Consider the following 21610-nt stretch of genomic DNA (forward strand, 5'->3'; position numbering starts at 1 on the left):
GGGGGGTGCCCTCAGGACACCGTAGGCGTGAGGACCGGGCGGAAACCTGATTCCCGCAGGAATCCAGCGACCACCCGGGGGCTGCATTTCTTAAGCGTGCTCGGAATGGCTTCTGCATCTCTGACCTCATTTGGATTTCAAAAGCTCCACCGCTTACTCATCCTCCCCCCGCGGACGGTGTGCGCCCACTCCTCCATTCATTCATCGCACACCGATCTCAGGGAGCGCCAACCAGGTGCGAGAAGGGCGAGCCGCTGCCGGCCGGGTCTCCCCTTCTGGTCTGTTCCCCCTCCCGCCCAGCTCGCGCGCACACACAAAGTTCTGGCTGCTACCCCTGCGGACCGGCTCCCCTTTGCCAATCAGAGCTGAAGCGTGTGCACACCGGGCCGCGCCGAGCCTCCCTGGCCTCGCCGAGCCTCCCTGGCCTCCCCCGCTCCTGCCCTCGGCTCGGCCTTCCCCGCCTCGCATCCGTGCCATCGGCGCTCGATTGCGCGCGGAATCCGCTCTCCGGGCTCGCTCGCTCGCTCGCTCGCTCGCTCGCGCTCGGCCGCCGCTCCCGCCCCCGCCCCCCGCCCCTCCCCCGGCTCCTCCCGCCCCTCCTCCGCCTCCCGTGCAACTTTTGCCGAAGCCCCCACACACAGCCATGCTGAGCTGAGCCCCGGCCGGGGACTGGCCGCGCGCTGCCCGCCCCGGCTCCCGCCCCACCGCGGACCCGCTCGGGGGCCGCGGCCGCTTGGCCCTCGGCCTCGGCCGCTGCGCCCGCCCGCCCGGCCGCCTCGGAGCCCCGCGCAGGGCCCGGGCCGCGGCGGCGGCGGCGGCGGCGCCCGGCCCCCTCCCCCGGCGCCGGCCAAGTGAGGCGGTGATGCGGGCGCTGGCGGCCCCGGCTGCGCGGAGAGCGGAGACACAGGCTCAAGATGGCAGATTCCGACTGAGGCTGGGGGGGCCGAGCTCGCGCGCCGCGTTCCCTTCTCCGTTGCCATGAATCGCGGACACCCCGGCCCCGATGGCCCCCGTGTACGAAGGTAAGCGGCGCCGGCCCGCCGACCCCGCTCGCCCCGCGCCGCCTGGCCGCCGCGGCCCCCGCAGCTTTGTTCTGCCCGCCGCCCCTCGCCGGGCAGCCCCCGGGCCCGCCGCCCCCGGGCGCCCGGCCTCCGCGCCCCACCCCCGGGGCTCGAACCGGCTGCCCGCCCCCTCCACGCCGCCCCCACCCTCGGCCAGCGAACGGCCGGGATCCGGAATCGAACAGATCTTATTTCCAGGGTGGAGAAAGAGGCGGGGGGGTTGCTGGTGGGTGCGAGGGTGGGCTCCTGGCCGAAGAAAAGAAATTAGGAGGGGGCGCCGGGGAAAAGGCAGACCCGTGACGGTGCTCTTTATTTATTTGGAATAAATAAAGGTGATACGGTGTAGCTTTCCTCCTCCCCCCTCCCCCAAAGAAAATTACCTTTAAGATGATGTGCTTTCCACTCTGTCCTCGCAGCTCCCTTCCCATGTCCCTCTACTCCCACCCCACGCTCCTTTATTCTTCGCGAGCCTCTGATTTTGGGGGGGCTGTCGGGTCGGAATGTACGGGGCTAGGTGATGAGAGGGGGTAGAGAGGAAAAGTCCATTTCAGACCCAGGCAGAACAATGCAGTAGGCTAAAATCTCCCCGCATTAGCGTGTGTAAGGGAAAAATGTAGTTTAGGTTTTCAAGTCGGGGAGGCAGCCAAGACGTCTGTTCGTCTCGATCGGGCTGGGTAAACCTGCGTCGTGCACCTTCACCTGGCGTCGGGTCCTTTTTCTGATCTGTCTTTAGGAAGAAAGAAAGGAACGGAAGGCACGAGCGCTACGTTTTCCCCTGCACTCCCTCTCTCTTTCGTTTCTCTTCAGTCAGTTCTGTCAGCTTCCAGGCGGAAATCAAACTGGAATCAACTAAGTTTTTACACTTCGGTGTGTTTTTTGTGTGCTTGTAGTAGGAGGAATTTTGAACCAAAGGGTGCCTGATTTTTTTCAGTCATTTTCATCGTGAAAATGTTTTCTCGTGCAATCACTGAAATAGCAGCCTTTACATACTTTTAGCGTCAGTCCATCCGGCTTTCTTTCGGTTTTGTTCAGATATTCTGTGGATGAAATAGCAAATGAGAGGGGCAGGGGTTTGTGGGGGAACAGAGAGGAGGGGCGAGGAGATTTTAATCCTCTGTAAATCCGGAGAGCTGTCCTGGCGAGTGAGACAGGGAACGCATTAATAGTTTTATCTCTGTTATAAAGGCAGATTTAAAAAAAAAAAACTTATCTGAAAAGAAAATCTGTTATTAGTTCCAGGGCTCCAAATGAATTAGGTTTCTGGATGGAATAAAGTTACCAGTCAGGTCCTGGATAACGAGGCTGTAAATAACCTATGGACTGTAAATATTTTTTTTTCAGACTCTCTTAGAAACAAAGGGGCCTGTTTAGAAGGCAACAGAGAGATGTTATTCCAGGGGCTTTCCTCTTTGATTCTGAAGAACACAAGGTCCATTTAACCATTCAACAAAACAAAACGAAATTTCTGATCACACCACCACGCAGAAAAGAGCGAGCCGGTGGCTCTGTGAACACGCTAGGAGGACCCAGTCGGGCGTTCATTGTTTGTCTGTGTCTCTGGGAGGGGGCTACAGTCAATGCTTCCACTGTCTGTGGAGTGTTAAAATGAAACAATTTTCTCTTTATTAAGTACCTCTTTTGAGACTCCCTCTGCTGGACACTCCGGGTGAGCGCTGGAGAAGGAACTTGGCATTGAATTCAGAACTGTAGTAAAGGGCTGCTTTCCCTTTTCACAAGGGGCTGGGTATGTGGGTTGGGATGTATTTAGTCAACTTTGTGGAAAGCCATCCTGGGAACTGTGCCGTTCTCCTCCTGTCCCTTGCATTCTAAATCCATATGGAATGTAGGCCATACCCCTGAGGCCAAGACTTGGCACTCCTGTTCTTCCGACAGTGCTCTTCTAGTGCATGACACCAGATAAAGACCTGTGGGTGTGTAAGATGTTGTGTGTAAGAATCATCACCGATCTCAAAGGTCTCAGGAGCTCACTTTTTAAATTTGCAAGCCTGCCGTCTGTGTCCCAGGTGACCTGCCTGGTCAGCCCTGTCCACCCAGGGTTTCCCTAAGTCTTGTCTGTGTGCTCTCTTAGTTATTCCTGTGCTTTGTGCCCTTTGATTCTGAGACAGTGTCTGCATACCTTTGTAATTCTTCTCCTAGTCTTCTCACCCGTCCTCAAGCAGTCCCAGCTTCACTCTGCACGAGCTTAGGTCTGGGTCTTTTTTGAAAGAGACTGTTGGTCATGCTCTAAAACAGACAGGTGACCTCTATAATCAGGCCTTGTATTGCGGAACCCACATTCCCGTCCTGCTATGAGTGCCTGTAAGACTCCAGTGACCTCCTTTTTCCCTCATTGGTGACGTCTGCTTGATTTAGCGAACCTGATTTTTACCGTACCCCCATCAGAGCACGTGGACTCCTTGTGTGTATCCTGAAGGAGCAGGGCTTTTCCTGTGGAATTCTCCAAGAAGAGTGATTTCTAATAGTTTTTAAGCTACTGAAAGATTGAACATGGGGTTCTCAGGAGAAGAATAATGACAGGTGAGGCAGTTAGCTGGAATTCAGGGCTGTACTCATTTGTTTAAATGGGGTGCAGTTGCCCGAAGCTGGGATTTGGTGTGAAGGCCCGAGTGCATTAGTGGAGCATTCTGAGCTGCCAGGTTTTTAGAGAGAAATGCTCTGTTGGAAACAGGGTATGTTTGATAATACAAATTAATGGGCAGGAAAGTATAATCAATCTTCTGTGACTTGCTTTTAAGGATAGGTTTATAAATAGCACATTAGTTTTCAATGGCTTGGTACTGATCAAGTTAAACTTCTTTAAAAAGGTTTATTTTCTTTAGAAGGTTAAACATTCGCCTTGCAATTATGTTTACTCCATCAACTTGCTTAGCAAGGCTTTTTCCAATATGTAGTGCAAAGGCCAACCACAAAGGTCTATAGTGCCATAGGTTCTGAATTAGAGGACCCTAAATCCCACGTTAATTGTGTTCCACTGTCCCTGGGCTGTGCCATGTCCACTAGTGTTGGCTTATACAGTCAGAGTTCCCAGAACTGTAGCGCTGAAGTCTATCATCAGATGGGCCTGAAGACACCTACCAAGAAGTGGATTCTGAATCATCTTCCATTAAAAGAATTTGATGACACATGTTCAAAAATATCTTTTCCTGTGTTTATGTTTTATATTTTTAAAATGAGAAAGTATAAATATTATTTTCATTCTCACCACATTTGAGGCGTGAATCAAGGCTCATTAATTGTATCCCTGATCCTGGACAGTGTGGTATGCTACTTGAATCAGAGAAACCTGGCGTTTGAATCCAACTATATGGCTTTGGGGCATGTTACTTAACTTCTCTGAGCTTTTTTTTTGAAAGCCTTGTTCGATTGTGCCAGGGCTCCATTAGAAGCGAGCACAGGTAAAGCGCTTGGCTGTAGTAGGCATTTTCTCAGTGCGTGTTAAATCCCTGTAGCTTTTGAGCTGCTTACAGGCATGACGACTCCAGGGAAAGAATAACCCACAAATAGTTTAGAAAACCAATAATAGCAACATTCCAATTATTGATCTCCTGCTATTCCTTTTCCACTTTGGGCACCAGCAACAATAAACCCCCTATGGCCCCAGAAGACAGAGCCTTTTTTGACCCCCTCTGTGACTTTTCTAGATTCTTTATTCCCACTGAGCTTCTGCTGGTTTCAGGTAGAGGATTTCTCTTCTCTAGTGGCACATTCGATGCCACTTTAAAAATGAGACAACAAGCCGTTAGAACAGAGTTTCAGGGGCTGCAGCTGTGCCTCTGGGAAAGTATCCCAAAGTATGAAAGATAATCTTTGCCCTTAATCAGGATCCATTCGTAACCCAGGCAGCAGGCCAGGAGAGGGAGCGCCCAGAGGTGGCTTCCCTACCAAGGGCTCCTCAGAGGGGAGGCACCCGCCGCACCACGAGCCAGGCTCTGGATCAGTGCACCAAACCTAATTTTCCTACAGAAGAAAATTTGGTGCTTTATGCAAGTTGCAGCTGCTCATATTCTTCGTATTTTATTTTATTTTATTTTTATTTATTTATTATTATTTTATTTTATTTATTTATTGGCTGCGTTGGATCTTCGTTGCTGCGCGTGGGCTTTCTCTAGGTGCAGTGAGCGGGGGCTACTCTTTGTTGCTGTGCACGGGCCTCTCATTGTGGTGGCTTCTCTTGTTGCGGAGCGCGGGCTCTAGGTGCGCCGGCTTCAGTAGCTGTGGCACGCAGGCGCTAGAGCTCAGGCTCACTAGTTGTGGCGCACGGGTTCAGTAGTTGTGACCCGCGGGTTCAGTAGTTGTGGCTCGTGGGCTCTAGAGCGCAGGCTCAGTAGTTGTGGCGCACAGGCTTAGTTGCTCCGCAGCATGTGGGATCTTCCCGGACCAGGGCTCGAACCCGTGTCCCCTGCATTGGCAGGCAGATTCTTAACCACTGAGCCACCAGGGAAGTCACTGTGTTTTATTTTTTATGTTTCTTTATTTCTCTCTTCCTTCCTCCCGTAGAGACCAATCTTAAAGGAACCGCCTTTGAGGTGTATATGGAACAAAATAGTGACGATCAGGAGGGTATGATACATGAACATTTTTTATTGTTCTCTGAACGTGTCATTTGCCAATGCTTTCTGGTGGTCTTATGATGACAGTTCAGGCTCTTCGGGTTGCTATCAAAGGCGAGGTTCAGAATAATGCCAGCAGATGTCATATAACCTCTGATGGAGTGTGAACTTGAAAGGCCCAAACTCATAATAGTTCCATTTTGTATGGCAATACCCTGTTGGGGGTGGGGGAGGGATTGGAGGTAGAGAAAGAAAATGGAAAACCTGGAATATAGAAAGGTCTTATTTTTCCTCTAAAAGAAACCAAGATGCCTGAAGTTAATGGCAGTAATTGCAACTTAGACCCCACTTAGTTTGTGGCACACGCTCTACCCATACTGACTCGCTTGTCCTCCTAACAGCCACAAAATAGGCACCGTCACGCCCACTTTACAGGCAGGGCACGTCTTTAAAACATCCATTTCACAAACGTTTATGCAGGGTCCCTGTCCTCGAGTTCAGGGTGCATGGGAAGTGAAAGTCAAAACTAAGCATGAGCTCACCGGACCGTGGTCTGACTCAAGATGGAATGCCTTTAATGTGTGTGTGTGCGTGCACACACCCTCGCATCCGTTCTTAATTCTTACGTGCTCATGTTTCTTGAGTTATAAAGGGAAGACCCCACTTCTCTATTTTCTCTTGAAATATTTTCTTTATTTGGAATCAAAAAAGTATTTCTGAATGTAGAAAATAGCTATTACAAATTTCCTTAGAAATATCCCTGGAAGTTACCATCTCTCATTTGCAGAAGAGTCCATCTTCCTCTTTCATTACGTACATCTTATATCTTTGTAAACACATTACACTTCTAATTTGCACATGCTGCTCAGAGACTTTCTGTTTTTGGCATTTGGCGTTACCAGCTCTGTTGCCAATGGACCCATTCATCTTACGTGGCTGTCAGAGAATTAATTCCTGGCTTTGCTGCCTGGTTGAGATCTTTAATTCCAGGTAGTTTTGTGGTACTTATCGGTGGGGATATAGATCGAGTGGTCACTCAGCAGATCCCTCAGGGAAGGACGTTGTAGAAAAAGAAAACCTAGCTCCACCTGTTGGGAGCGTGGAGCCCAGAGCAGGACAGGACCTTGGGAGAATTTAGTCTGACAAACAGAATGCAGCTGACATTAAGTCGTAAAAAAAAAAGTTGAACTGTTCTCAAAAGAAGAGGAGAGAGTGCACAGAAGAATCTTGACGATTCGGTGTAATATTCGGTGTAACTCATCCAGGTTTAGAAAGGACAGTTTGTCAAATTCTTTAGAGGTTCTGAGTCAGCGAAAGCCATACCTGTTTTTCCAGGTTCTCTACGAGTAAGTGAGGTGTTCATGAGAGTGGCTACAAGTCAGACTTGCAGCCCGTATTCCTCCATCTTTGGTCTAGAGCCAGTGGAAAAGGCAAAAGATATGATGGGCAAAGCCATTCAACTTGTGATTTTCTGATGGGTAACTTTGCCATTAGCAAGTAAGCTAGTGCAATAGTTGCCAAAAAAAAAAAAGCAGCAAACTTTTTTTTTAATATCTTTATTGGAGTATAATTGCTTTACAATGGTGTGTTAGTTTCTGCTTTATAACAAAGTGAATCAGTTATACATATACATATGTCCCCATATCTCTTCCCTCTTGCGTCTCCCTCCCTCCCACCCTCCCTATCCCACCCCTCTAGGTGGTCGCAAAGCACAGAGCTGATCTCCCTGCGCTATGCGGCTGCTTCCCACTACCTGTTTTACATTTGGTAGTGTATATATGTCCATGCCACTCTCTCACTTCTTCCCAGCTTACCCTTCCCCCTCCCCGTATCCTCAAGTCCATTCTCTAGTAGGTCTGCGTCTTAATTCCCATCTTGCCCCTGGGTTCTTCATGACCATTTTTTTTTTTAGATTCCATATATATGTGTTAGCATACGGTATTTGTTTTTCTCTTTCTGACTTACTTCACTCTGTATGACAGACCTAGGTCCATCCAACTCACTACAAATAGTTCAACTTTGTTTCTTTTTATGGCTGAGTAATATTCCATTGTATATATGTGTCACATCTTCTTTATCCATTCTTCTGTCGATGGACACTTAGGTTTCTTCCCCATCCTGGCTATTGTAAATAGAGCTGCAATGAACATTTTGGTACACGACTCTTTTTGAATTATGGTTTTCTCAGGGTATATGCCCAGTAGTGGGATTGCTGGGTCGTATGGTAGTTCCATTTTTAGTTTTTTAAGGAGCCTCCATACTGTTCTCCACAGTGGCTATATCAATTTACATTCCCACCAACAGTGCAAGAGGGTTCCCTTTTCTCCACACCCTCTCCAGCATTTATTGTTTGTAGATTTTTTGATGATGGCCATTCTGACCGGTGTGAGATGATATCTCATTGTAGTTTTGATTTGCATTTCTCTAATGATTAATGATGTTGAGCATCCTTTCATGTGTTTGTTGGCAGTCTGTATATCTTCTTTGGAGAAATGTCTGTTTAGGTCTTCTGCCCATTTTTGGATTGGGTTGTTTGTTTTTTTGTTATTGAGCTGCATGAGCTGCTTGTAAATTTTGGAGATTAATCCTTTGTCAGTTGCTTCATTTGCAAATATTTTCTCCCATTCTGAGGGTTCTCTTTTCGTCTTGTTTATGGTTTCCTTAGCAGCAAACCTGTAAAACTGCAAAATAATTTTGTGGTTTTACAGCCACTTATTTCTAAACACGGCATTTAAGAGATTTGTAGTGTTTTTGAAAGTGGCCTGTTTTAGCAATTCTTGCCTAACTTATTTTGCTCTAGTAGGTTCTGATTAATTAAATGCCACCGTGTTTAAGTAGAATTAAGATTGATTGACTCTTGCATGTGCTAATGCTGTAGACTTTATAAAACCTTCATTGTCACAGAAAGAATGCAGTTTAATATATGAGTGGACAAGGGCATTTCCCCCCAGGTTGTGCTGTCCATCCTCAGTGAAAGATCACTGTAGAACCTGCCGTAACATTGGGTTATGACACTTTGGATTCACATAGTTACAGATTGCATTCTGATGAAATAAGGCTTTTTTCCCCCTATATTTTTTACCATTTTCCTCTAGATCAGTATTACCCTTTTGATTCAACCTATGGAGTGGTTATTCACAATATAAAATGATTTTCCAAGGGCTCATCATAAGAAAAGTGATCCATCATGCCAGTTCTGTATAGAACTTCTAGCTTCATAGCATTAAGGAAGCAAATTTTAATGATATGTGTGTCTGGAATCCTTTTAAAAGTCACATGGTAAGGCAATTTGGAAAACTCTTGTTCATTGCTTGTTATGGAAGTTTGATCTTTTTTCCCCTAATGAAGAATTTACAGCGTGTAAGTTCTTAAAATTGTGCAGAAAGGCAGCAAGTTACACCCTCCCGAGTTCTGTGTCATTGCACCTACTCAACCAGAATCCAGGCTGATAGCAGGAGCTTCTGCAGGAAAGTGAATTTCAGGGGAACTCGTAATGGGGGCGGGGATCGGGGGTCACACACCCCTGAGGCAGGTACATTTGACGCTCCAGCGCACTGTGATCACTGTTATTCATTAAGGACGACCTGCACCATCAGGAAGAGATTAATCAATATTTATTATGTTCTGTTAACTGAGACTGGGGGTTTCTCTAATGTATTACAGAAATGTTTCCATAAGAAAATGGTTAAAATAAAGAAACCCTTTCATTTAATTATACCATGACTTACTCCCCAAAAAGGATTTAAGGCCTCTTAAAGGGTTAAGTTACTGGAAGAGGGAAAATTAATTTATATAGATCAATTCTGTGGATCGGCCTATTTCCAAAGATGTCGGATAAGTGAGGTTTTCCTATCCAGAGCGACAACAGAAACAGTCAAAGCTCTTGTGCTGGTGTAGCCAGGTGAACAAGCAGAGTGCATAATGGAATTCATTTGCAAGGTCATGTTTGCTTGGCTGGAGTGGTAAGCACAAAATAGACCAGCAGCCGGGAACGGTAAGTGTTTGGGATCAGTTGTTGAAAGGCTTAAAACGGGTTCTAATTCGAGAGACATTTTGTGGTGTGGAAAAGGGGACCAGTATAATCAAAATGATACTTGAACAAGGTAATTTTTTTCCTGGCCTGGATGTAATACAGGGGATGAGGCAGCAGAGGGTGAGCCACGTGGGGCGGGGGTCGGGGGGTGGGTGGTGGGGAGGCGAGCTCGCCCGTGGTGATGGAGCTGGGCTGTTGCTGAGGTCACACGAGAGAGCGTGGCAGCGCACTTAGCCGCGTGCCTGATCCGGGCATTCAGTAAATATTTGCTCCTTTCCAGTTTCCTCCCCACCCCTCATGGCCGTGGTCTAGGACCAGGGAAGCTTGCTGGTGTCAGCAGTACCATGATACTTAGAGTCTGCCTGCTATATCCACAGCTTGCACATCCATGGATTCAACCAACCATAGATTGAACATATTTGGGAAAAAAATCCAGAAAGTTCCAAAAAGCAAAGCTTGAATTTGCTGTGAACCCGGCAACTATCTACATAGCGTTTACATTGTATTAGATGTTACAAGTAATCTAGAGATGATTTACAGTAAACAAGCAGGTGCGTGTAGGTTATGTGCAAATACTGCACCGTCTTATGTAAAGGACTTGAGCATACTAGGCGTTTGGTATCCACAGCGGTCCTGGAACCAGCACTCCTCAGATACCAAAGGACGACCGATTCTGTTTTTCTAAAGACTCTCTTCTTTTGGTAGGCTCTCTGACATTATACCCTGGGATCACAGTATCTCAGGATCTTACTGGGTCAGTCTTCACACACTCGTATCAACCTTTGACACTTGAGGAAACTGAGGCCCAGAGCACTGAAGAGGCTGCCTCAACATTGCCCTGAGAATCACTCCGGCCGTGGGCGCAGAAACTCCAGGACAGTGACCACTGAGTGGGGCTTCACTGGGCCGCACTGCCAGCAGGAGCTCCATGGTGTGCTTCCCAAGAGGCTGTCACAGCCGCGAACCTTCTCCCAGACCTGGGGGGAGGCCCTGGGCCTGGTCCTCCTGGGTGCCCTGCCGCCCACGGTACCTCCCCAAGCCCATCCCTTGGGGGGCTATTTCCCACTGTCCCGAGCAAAGCAAGGCCACATGCCCTCAGCTCTGGTTTTTAAAGAGACTTCTGTTAGGAAGTTGTTCCTTATGTTTCCCTGAGAAAGTTCGCAGCTTGTCACCACGAACTACTTATTAACAACAACAACAACAAAATCACAGAAGAGAAATCGGTACAATTGTGATGAGTTTCACAGAACCTCAGAGCACTTTTCAGTCATTAAGGGGCTTTAAAAAAAAAAAAAAAATGCTGGGACTTCCCTGGCGGTCCTGGGGTTAAGACTCCAGGCTTTCACTGCAGAGGGACCAGGTTCAATCCCTGGTTGGAAAACTAAGATCCCACAAGCTGCGCTGCACGGCCAAAAATAAAAATTAATTAATTTTTTTAAAATGCTGATTTCCCAAGATAGAGCTTTGAGTCATTCTTTATCTTTGATGTGACCAAAACTTGAACCCCATCCCTTTTGTCAGGCATTCTGACCCCACAGAGGATCCTGTTGGGGTCCCTTCTGTCTTGCGCTTCCCACCTCACTTGGAAGCTCTTCCATCCCAGTGAGTAACCCTTCATAGCGTTTGAACACACAGACTTTCACACGAAGGGGTGGCTTGACTTGACATTGCTGAATCCCAGGGTGATGGTGCAGGGCAGCCTGCAGCCCACTGATTCCTGGTTTGTGTGTCCAACCTACGACCACCTCCACCTCCCGCGGACCTAGGGGTGCCTCCTGGCTACCTGCTCGGCCTCTTGCACCCCACAGGTCCTGCCTGAGGAAGGCCTACAAGTGGGTGCGAGGCCTTTTGGAAGGGGATTACCAGGGTCCCAGGGATCCAGAACGTGGTCCGGAAGAGGACAGGGGCCCAGCTGGTGACCCTGGGGACACCTCTCCCCTTGGGGAGGGGTGTGGCTGGGGTCTTGAAAGTATGGGGTTCAGGGCCGGAGACCCTGTTGCCCTGTTTGTTCTCAGGGCAGTGCTGATAAGGGGACTTCTTGCTATAAAAACTTGGGCAACAAAGGCAACTCAAAATGTTTCCTGTTTATACAAGTCATGGCTGGTGATTGCTTCACTGGATACTCTGCTCCTTTCTTTCCCTCCTCCACCTTGATGTTGTGCCTACAGTTGCCCCATAAAGCGTGGTTGATGAAAGTGCCCCATTTCCCGTTGCTGCCTAAGGAAAGCTCAGGAACCAGTATGTTGTTCCCACAGTGAACCTTGACAGAGAGCCTAGTCAGTGCAGGAGCTCTTCCGTTTTGTCTGTTTCAGCCATTGACATTCGCAGCCTCTCCTACTTCTGTCCTCCCTTGACGTCATCTCACCTCTCTGCTTCCACCTACTTATTTTTCCCCACTCACCTACCCACAGCGAGCCAGGCTCCTTACCTGCCTGCTCATCGTTTGACTTTGTGTATCTTGGCTGTGTCTCTGTCTTGTTATACTCGTAGGTGTCAGGGTCCAAGTGCAGGTACACTGGGGCTCACTTTGGGGAGTATTTGTGTAGGGAGCTGTTTTGGAGAAGCGCTTCTCCAGCTTTGGAAACTGTCAGTCACCTGGAGGGCTTGTTAAAACAAATCGCTGGGTGCCACCCTCAGAGTTTCTGTTTCAGTAGGTCTGGGGTGGGGCTTGAGAATTTGCATTTCTAATCGAGAGCCCCTATTTTAGAGGAATACATTCAGAATGAGAAATCAGTGTATATTTAAAATCAGATGGTAGTTGCTTTGATGAAAACTTTCCTTGGGCATGTGGGAGTCGGAGACCTGGCTGGGGTATCATTTGCTGTACTGCTCTCGGTGGCCGAGACGGCCTCCAGCCTCCAGTCTTTCTGCCTCAGCTCTGGGAGAGACGAGGCCCCATCTCCTCCAGGGCCCATCCATGCAGGGGCTACTTTCTCTGGTTCTCTCTCCAGAGCCGGCCAGTCTGTCGTTCATCCAGTTTGGCACTGGGGCCTCAGAGTAGAATGGGCAGATATCATTCTCACAGTAATAATATATTATTATTAATCGACATAAAGAGCTCTGTCATTGTCTCCATTTACGGAAGAGGAAATCGAGGCCTAGAGATATTAAAGAACCTGTCCAAAGTCTCATAAGCCAGGCCTTGAGCCCTCCTGACGCTGGAGCGTGCTCTTGTCTTGATCGGCCGGCCGGCCCTCCAGCTCCTCACAGGACACTTGGAGTGGTCGGTGCAATATGCGGCACGGAGAGCCACAATTAACTCGAGTAGGAAGGATCCGGGATCCTTCTCGGAGCAGGACAGCCACGGTGGGGGGCTGGCTGTGCTGGAGCATTGATGTTGCAGACACACATCCTCCCACCCCACGCTCACCCCCGCTCTGCTGTCCCATCTGCCTCCTCTCCATCCATTAGGGACAAACGAGATGGTGAGTGTAAAGCACTCAGTCCGGGAGCTGGCATGTAGGAGGGTATATAGTAAGGGGCAGCCACGCCATGAACCCATCTGAGCAGCTAAACCAGAAATCTGAGAGTAATCTTCCTGAGACCTCTAAGAAAATAAGTTATGAAAAGGTGGTAACAGCTAATACTTATCAAGCCCTTGGTATTGCCAGTTCTGTTCTAAGGTTTCAGTTATATTAATTCATTGAATCCTGTAGTAATGCTGCAGGATAGGTTCTGCCCAGCTGTGCTACGCTGCGGAGGCCCTGGAAGGTTGGGCCGCTCGCAGGCGGCTGAGCTGAGGTTGCCCCCGGCAGCCTGGATCCAGAGCTCCCGCCCCTGCCCGCCAGGCTCCAGCTGCAAAGCAGAAAGTCTTCCCGATCCCTTCCTTGATAAGAGAGTGAAATTGGTAAATACGCTGGTTCTGCCCCAAGTGTAAAATGTTCTTTGTTTCAATCAGAATCTGAATAAATGCTTTAAAATTTGAGAAACTGATTTCTGTTGGTCTTCTTGAAAGATAAGGTGGCCGGCGTAGAACAGTCAGGTCTGAAAGATAAGAGCAGCGGAAGGGCCAGCTCTGCCATGTGTTAAACCAAACCATAAAGGTTCAGATTTGGCACGAAACTTGACAGACCCATCGGTGGGCAGAATAGGTGTGCCAGATTTAAGATGCTGTTGTCTGTGAGCATTTAATAGATGATGAAGGAGGTTCCACGAAGCCGTGGGGCAAGAAAACCTGATTTAACAAATGGGAATGGGACCACGTGATAGCAATTTGAAAAATCGCAACGGGTATTACCACCTCACAACATTATACCAAGACGAATTCTTTGTGATTAAAATGTTAAATTCAACAAAAGTCTGCTGAGCACATTAAGTATGCCAGGGACTGTTCTAGGTGCCAGAGGTGCAGCAACGAACAAAACAGATGTACACCCCTACCCTGAAGCAGCCTGCATTTTAATGGATAAAGGTAAATTTATCAATGGATTAAAAAAATCCATTTTTTAAGAAAGCTTGAAGGAGACAGAAGTGGATATTTATTAAACCTCCGGAGGGGTTGAAATTTCTAAGCTTAGAATCTGTTGAAGAAATCGCAGAGGAGAATATCGGTAGTTTTATTAGTGTAGCATTCCCCAAATGTAAGGTTGTTTCTGGTTTTTCTATCATGAATCATTTTGCAGTGTCATTCAGTGTAACATTAAGGCGTGTCTGAATTTTAGGATCGGTTCTTCAAAGAAGCATTATTAGGTCAAGGGGTATGAACATTTATCCAGTTCTAGCTCTAGACCACTGGATTAATTTCCTCCCCTAAGTGTTTTTATATTAAACAAATCAAACCACCTAGATAAAGATTTAAATTCACCTGCCTGTTGATTCAGGAAGGCACAGAGTTCCTCCTGCTCGGGGGGTCGGGTAGGGGGCGCATACCATTCCCAAGGGCTTTCAAACACCGTCATCTCTGTATGTCAGTGACTCCCAAAGCTGTGCCTTTACCTGGACTTCTTTTCTGAGCTCCAAAGTCATAAAGCCAACAATCTACACGACATCTCTGTTTGGATGTCTCACAAGCATCTCAAACTTAACGTGTACAAAGAAAAAACTCTTGGTCAACCACCTGAAATATGTGCTTCTCCCAGAAATCTTTATTTCCATAAATGGCATCTCCTTCCACCCAGTCGTTCACATCAGAAACCTGAGTGTCATCCTCGACTTCGTTTCACTTCATATTTAATCCATCACCAAATTTTACCGATTTTTGCTTCCCAAATATAGCCATTCTTGTTTTTCGCTATAGTTATGTTCTATAAAGTCACCGCAGAGGCTGGATTAGGAGATGGGCTACCACTCCTAGGATTAGCTTCCTGCGAGCCTCTGCTCATATTTTCATCAACTGATCAGTACATAACCTTGTTTAATGTGTGTTTTTGTTTAAAGACACCTTATTTAATGTGTATCGTTGATTGATTAGCATTGAATCACAGCCCACAGCACTGTAACTCATGCCCGAATGAAGCTTAACTAACATGCATTTTTCTATGAGACACGTCACAGCTTCCTTGCGCTTAGGAACACTAGACAGCCCTTCATCACTATGCTTGGGGGTCATTTAAAAATCCCCAGCAAAAAAGTACCAAAAAATGTGAAAAACGGGCTGCTAAATAGACCACGGAAAGTAGGCTTGCTTATAGTATAAGAGCTGAAGCAAGAAGGCAGAGCCTGACCTCTTTTGACCTCAACTGGGGACACAGGCATCAGGCATCATGCAGCCCAGGTTTTTCCTGGCAGCGTGCGCGTGCCCAGGGATGATTGTGAAAGCACCTGCTGAGGATTGGTTTTGAAGTTACAAATAAATTTTAGCAAGGTGGTGAATTTGCAGATACGGAATCCACAAATAAATACAATCTGCTTTGTATGGTGAACCTGTTTCTCTCTCCACTGCCATCCGCTAGTCCATCGGTCAGCAGGCGTTCTGTAAAGGGCCACATAGTAGATTTTAGGCTTTGCAGGCCAAATGGTCTCTGTCATAGCTACTCAGTTCTGCTGTGGTAGTGAAGGCAGCTGTAGACCAGACGTAAATGAGTAGGTGCGGGTGTGTTCCAGTAAAGCTTTACTTACACAAACAGGTTTGGGGCTGAATTCGGCCTTCAGGCTGTAGTTTGGACCCTTGCAGTCTAGTCTAACCCACCTCTGTATCTCGTCTGCACTACCTGCCTGACCTGTCCCCACCCCGCCCCCCATCCATTCTTGAGCCTCCAGCCGATTTCCATGTGGATTTTAAGTGTAACAGATCAGATCACTCTCCTACTTCAGATGGCCAAGCACTTCCCTTCACACTTCTAGTAAAATCCCAAATCCTGAGTAACACAGCGACAGCACGGCCCCTGCTGATTTCTGCAGTCTCACTTTAGGTCAGTCTTCCCCTTTGTCCCCTCTTTGACTGTCCCTTGCTGCTTCCTGCTTCAGCACCTTTGCACACAGTCTCACTGCTTGGAATGCTCGTCTGCCCTCTGCCAGGCCAGCACCCGCTCACTCTGCAGTCACAACAGAATGTCACTTCCTGTAAATTAGATGCCCCTGTTCTGATCGCAGGGCACACCGCTCTTTTCCTTCATGACACTTAGAGTGTTCAGGTGCCTGTGTGTTCGGGTGTATTTGTTTTCCACCTGCCTGCCCCATTGGACTGCAGGCTCTGGGATGATGGGCCGAGTCTGTCATTTCTGTCTTCTCTGCTCGTGTCACCTTCACATGCATTGTAGACACTTTCCAAGACTTGTTAACTCAGCGCATGATTGTACAGCACACTTTTGTTCGTACAGATCTTTGTATGATGCTGCAATATAGAAACCTGCAAAAGTCACCCTTTTAGAGCCTCTAGTATATCTTCTCAGTTTGAGAGTGATGAATAAAGAGAAAAGAAATCCTGATAAGTGAGTTTGTAAATGGGTGTGAATGTGTTTTTATTGTCAGAGGGTGATTCTGCCATCAGGTACACCTAGTCCAGGGCTTTCTCCCTGGGACTTGAGTGCTGTGTTCAGTCCTGCTGGTCTCCTAAAGATTTTTTTGAACTTTGCTGGTAACGTTTTTCACACAGGGAAGTGGAGGTGAAGCGTGCTTGAGGAGGCATTTTGGTACCCCTTTTAAGAACTGACTTTCGTTTCTTATCTCAAACCATCACCTCATCCCTCTGAGACCTTAACTGGTATTAGTTTTTTCCTACAGCATTGCCATCATCTGGGGAAGAAAATCTTTGATTTGTCAGAGAATCATCCAAGTAACGAAGCTCCAAATTGAAAAACATCCCAAGAATCCTGCATGCTCTCAGTGGACAGACCACTTAGCATATATTAGGAAGATCATGCATCATTTCTTAGATGGTCTTTTGTAGATTAGCAGTGATGAAATATAAAGCCTTATTTAACTATTTTTATTTTTTCAAGAGATGTGTTATAGAAACACCACTTGTGCATTACAAAAATTAGAAGATAAAGGCAAGCAAAACATACACACACTCTTTCTCTTTCCTTTCTCCAGAGATTACCGCTGTTACCCTTGTAGGTCTTTTTCTGTGCATATATATGTATGCATACTTTTTTCTTTAACACCAAAATGATGTAGTACTGTTTTGTAATCTGCTTTTTTCAGTGAACAATTTACAGCCTTTATTTCAGTAAACTTTATTTCCTTTAGTTCCTTGTCCATATTCAGATTTCCATTATTGGCCTTCAAATGTCCTTTGAAGCCAGTTTGTTGAAATCAATATCTAATCAAGGACCACGCACTGCATCTGGTTGTAACTTTCTTTTCATCTCCCAACCTGGCAGTCTCTTTCTAAAGAAATAGGCCAGTCGCCCATAGAAGCTATCACCTTCTAGATGTGTGGGGCTGCTTCCTTAGGGTGGTGCCGAGCTTGATTCTTCATCTCCTTTATTTCCTGTGTCTTAGGGGCTCAGTGAATTCAGGTTCATCATTTTGGGCTAGAATACCCCAGAGTTGATTCTGGGCACTTGCTTCACCTTCCAGGGACCCACTATTAGTGAAGCTCAGATTGACCCCTGGATGAGGGTTATGGCAGCCTGAACCCTTGCCTGTCCAGTTCCATTTTCCCCCTTGAGACCAAAAAGTGATCTGTGAGGTATAACTTTGGTATACAGACCATTTACTGAATGGTTTTAGCACCAAATGGTAATTCTTGCCTGAACTCATACATTTCATTAGGTTTTGTTAAAATGATGTTTTCCTAATTCTTATATAAAGTAGAGCTTTTCCGCTTCAACTGGGGCCAACTGGTTACCCCAAAATAATAGTTTTCACTGGAAAAGCAGGATCTTTGCTAATACTCACCCTTTAATGATTAATTTTCAAATTAAGGAGTTGCATAGTAGCCATTTCAAATAGTGAGAAATGAGTTTTTTTCTGCCTTTTTTGTCATTAAGTAGTCGTGGATTTTTATTGATTTGGTATGTTTTGATCATTAATCTTTTTGTTACAACTTTAGGCAGTGAGACCCCCTCACCTAGCTCCTGTGACCTCTTGACAGGACCTCACAATCGTGAAAGGCTTTCTTGCTAAATGGTACAAAGGCCCCAGGCTCATCTTGGACTTTGTAGTGGTATTGGACAATGGTGTTAGAGACCATGATCTGGGCATTAGGGGTGGTTATTACTACAGAGGTGACTTTTCAAGAGAATTTCGGTGGACAGAGCTAGAAAAAATACATGTTGTTAAAAATTAAGAGTTCAGACACATGTTTAGTTTCGTGTTTTTGTTTTTTAAATTTATTTATTTATTTATTTATTTATTTTTGGCTGTGTTGGGTCTTCGTTGCTGCACGCAGGCTTTCTCTAGTTGCGGCGAGTGGGGGCTACTCTTCGTTGCGGTGCACGGGCTTCTCATTGCAGCGGCTTTTCTTGTTGTGGAGCACGGGCTCTAGGCGCACAGGCTTCAGTAGTTGCAGCACGCGGGCTCAGTAGTTGTGGCTCACGGGCTCTAGAGCACAGGCTTAGTAGTTGTGGCACACGAGCTTAGTTGCTCTGTGGCACGTGGGATCTTCCCGGACCAGGGATCGAACCCGTGTCCCCTGCATTGGCAGGCGGATTCTCAACCACTGTGCCACCAGGGAAGCCCTTAGTTTAGTGTTAATTACCCTGTGCATTCGCTTACTTTCCTCAATTTTATCATCGTAACTCCTTTCTTTTCTATAAAAAAATCTTTATTTCTTCTATAACCTATAAATATAAGAATAAAATTTCAAAACACCATTTCTATTATTACAAATGCTGAAACTACAAAAGAAACTTTAACACATCTTTGTAATTTTGTCTTCTCTTTAGCATGCATCCAACTAAGGATATACAGTTGACCCTTGAACAGTGCAGGGGTTAGGGGCACCAGCCTCCACCCCCTGCACAGTCACAAATTCACATACAGCTTTTGACTTCCCCAGAGCTTAACTACTAATAGCCTGCTGTTGACTGGAAGCCTTACCAACAATATAAACAGTTGACTAACACACATTTTGTATGTTACATGTATAACTACATATATCTTATGCATTCATGACGTACCTAAGTTTTTCTTGATTTTTTTTTTTTTGTGGATATTTCTAGGGCTACACTGTTCATCTGCAGGTTTTTTCAAATTATTGCAAATCTCTAAAAAAAAAATTCCAGTATGTTTACTGAAAAAAATCAGTGTATAAGTGGACCCACGTAGGTCAAACCTGCGTTGTTCAAGGGTCAACTGTATAATTAAAAGCTGCGTTCTAAAATCTCTAAAAATAAATTCTTCTTCAGGGAGAATGTGTCACCAGTTTGACATATGGTTAGGTTCATACCTTTCAGCTTCTTTTCAGTTTGAGAAATTTTTTAATTTAGCTTTTTTTGAGAGAGGTGATGCATTTATATGACTGGAACGTCAAAACTACACCAATGTTAAACGTACATGACAGGTATATGGGAATTTGTTAAGTTATTCTTTCTACATTTCCTTTTCGTTTGAAAGTTAAAATAATTAACTTTAAACCATATAGGGACTTCCCTGGTGGCGCAATGGTTAAGAATCCACCTGCCAATGCAGGGGACATGGGTTCGAGCCCTGGTCTGGGAAGATCCCACATGCCGCGGAGCAACTAAGCTCATACTCCACAACTACTGAACCTGCGCTCTAGAGTCCACGAGCCACAACTAGTGAGCCCGCATGCCACAACTACTGAAGCGCGTGCGCCTAGAGCCCGTGCTCTGCAACAAGAGAAGCCACCACAATGAGAAGCCCGTGCACCGCAACGAAGAGTAGCCCCCGCTCACCGCAACTGGAGAAAGCCCACGGCTGCAGCTAGAGAAAGCCCGCGTGCAGCAATGAAGACCCAACACAGCCAAAAAGAAATTAATCCGGGGCCACAACTAGAGAAAGCCCGCGTGCAGCAATGAAGACCCAACACAGCCAAAAAGAAATTAATTAATTAATTTTTAAAAATTTATAAATTTAAACCATATAGAAAGATATACACAATGACATCTTTACTTGGTTCCCTCATAGATAGCCATTTTTATTAGTGTCTTGACCCTTTGAGTCTTTCATTTTGCATATTCAAATTGTGTGTGTGTGTGTACACTCTTACTCATTTATACAAAAGGTAACATACCATATATATTGTTCTACATCTTAACTTTTTCTCTTAACAATATATTCTGGAGCTCTCTATATACTAGTACATAGAGATTATCCTCAGGCTTTTTTTTTTTTTTTTTTTTTTTTTTTTTTTTTTTTTTGCGGTACGTGGGCCTCTCACTGTTGTGGTCTCTCCCTTCGCGGAGCACAGGCTCCGGACGTGCAGGCCCAGCGGCCATGGCTCACGGGCCCAGCCGCTCCGCGGCATGTGGGATCTTCCCAGACTGGGGCACGAACCCGCATCCCCTGCATCGGCAGGTGGACTTGCTACCACTGCGCTACCAGGTAAGCCCTATCCTCAGGCTTTTTTACAGCCACAGAGTACCTATTTTGTTGACATATCAGGTTTATGGAACATTAACATAATCTTAGATTGTATCCAATCCTCTGCTATTTACAAACCATCTGTAGTGTGTCACCTTATAAACATGTCATTTCATACTCACGCAGGTGCATCTGTAGGATAGAATCCTATAAGTGGGATTGTATGGTCAAAGGGTAAATACATTTGTAACTTTTAAAAGGTATTGACAAATTCCTCCAGTTAGGATTTGTACCATGTTTCTCTAGAACAAGCAGTCTACGAATGCGCCTGTTTCCCTAGAGCAGTGCCCATAGAATCTGTTGGGAAACTTTTGTATTTTTGCTGGTAGGTGAGAAATGGTATTTCAATGTAGTTTTCATTTATATTTCTTTTATTGTAAGTGAGGTTGAGCATCTTTTCATTTGTTTAAATGTCATTTGATATTTATTTTATGCAAACTGTGTTTTGAACTTTATATGTTTTCCTACTATGTTGTTGGTCTTTTTCTTCTTTATTTCTAAGGGCTCTTTATATATTTTTTGTGATATGAGTTGCGAGTATTTTTTCCCAGTTGGTCATATATGTTTTTTGTATGTGTGTATTTATTTTTTTTGAATTTTTGAATTTTATTTTATTTTTTTATACAGCAGGTTCTTACTAGTCATCAATTTTATACACATCAGTATATACATGTCAATCCCAATTGCCCAATTCATCACACTACCCCCCTCACCCCCCCACCTTTTTCCCCCTGTGATGTCCATACGTTTGTTCTCTACATTTGTGTCTCAGTTTCTGCCCTGCAAACCGGTTCATCTGTACCATTTTTCTAGGTTCCACATATATGCGTTAACATACGTTATTTGTTTTACTCTTTCTGACTTCACTCTGTATGACAGACTCTAGGTCCATCCACCTCACTACAAATAACTCAATTTCATTTCTTTTTATGGCTGAGTAATATTCCATTGTATATATGTGCCATATCTTCTTTATCCATTCATCTGTCGATGGGCACTTAGGTTGCTTCCAT

The 21610-nt window shown here is 45.9% G+C and overlaps 1 protein-coding gene across 4 annotated transcripts in view; it reads left to right on the forward strand.

Moving 5' to 3' along the window:
* Positions 1-824: 824 nt before the first annotated feature.
* Positions 825-21610, forward strand: part of HIPK2 (homeodomain interacting protein kinase 2) — a 169310-nt gene continuing 148524 nt past the window's right edge. For all 4 annotated transcript variants that reach the window (XM_055084802.1, XM_055084803.1, XM_028489686.2 and 1 more), the window contains exon 1: positions 825-1022. In XM_055084802.1, coding sequence (XP_054940777.1) covers positions 1004-1022 — 19 coding nt within the window. In that variant the 5' untranslated portion in view covers positions 825-1003. The remainder of the gene's footprint in view (positions 1023-21610) is intronic.

The sequence above is a fragment of the Physeter macrocephalus genome, chromosome 5, assembly GCF_002837175.3.
Source record: "Physeter macrocephalus isolate SW-GA chromosome 5, ASM283717v5, whole genome shotgun sequence".
Classification (NCBI taxonomy): Eukaryota; Metazoa; Chordata; class Mammalia; order Artiodactyla; family Physeteridae; genus Physeter; species Physeter macrocephalus.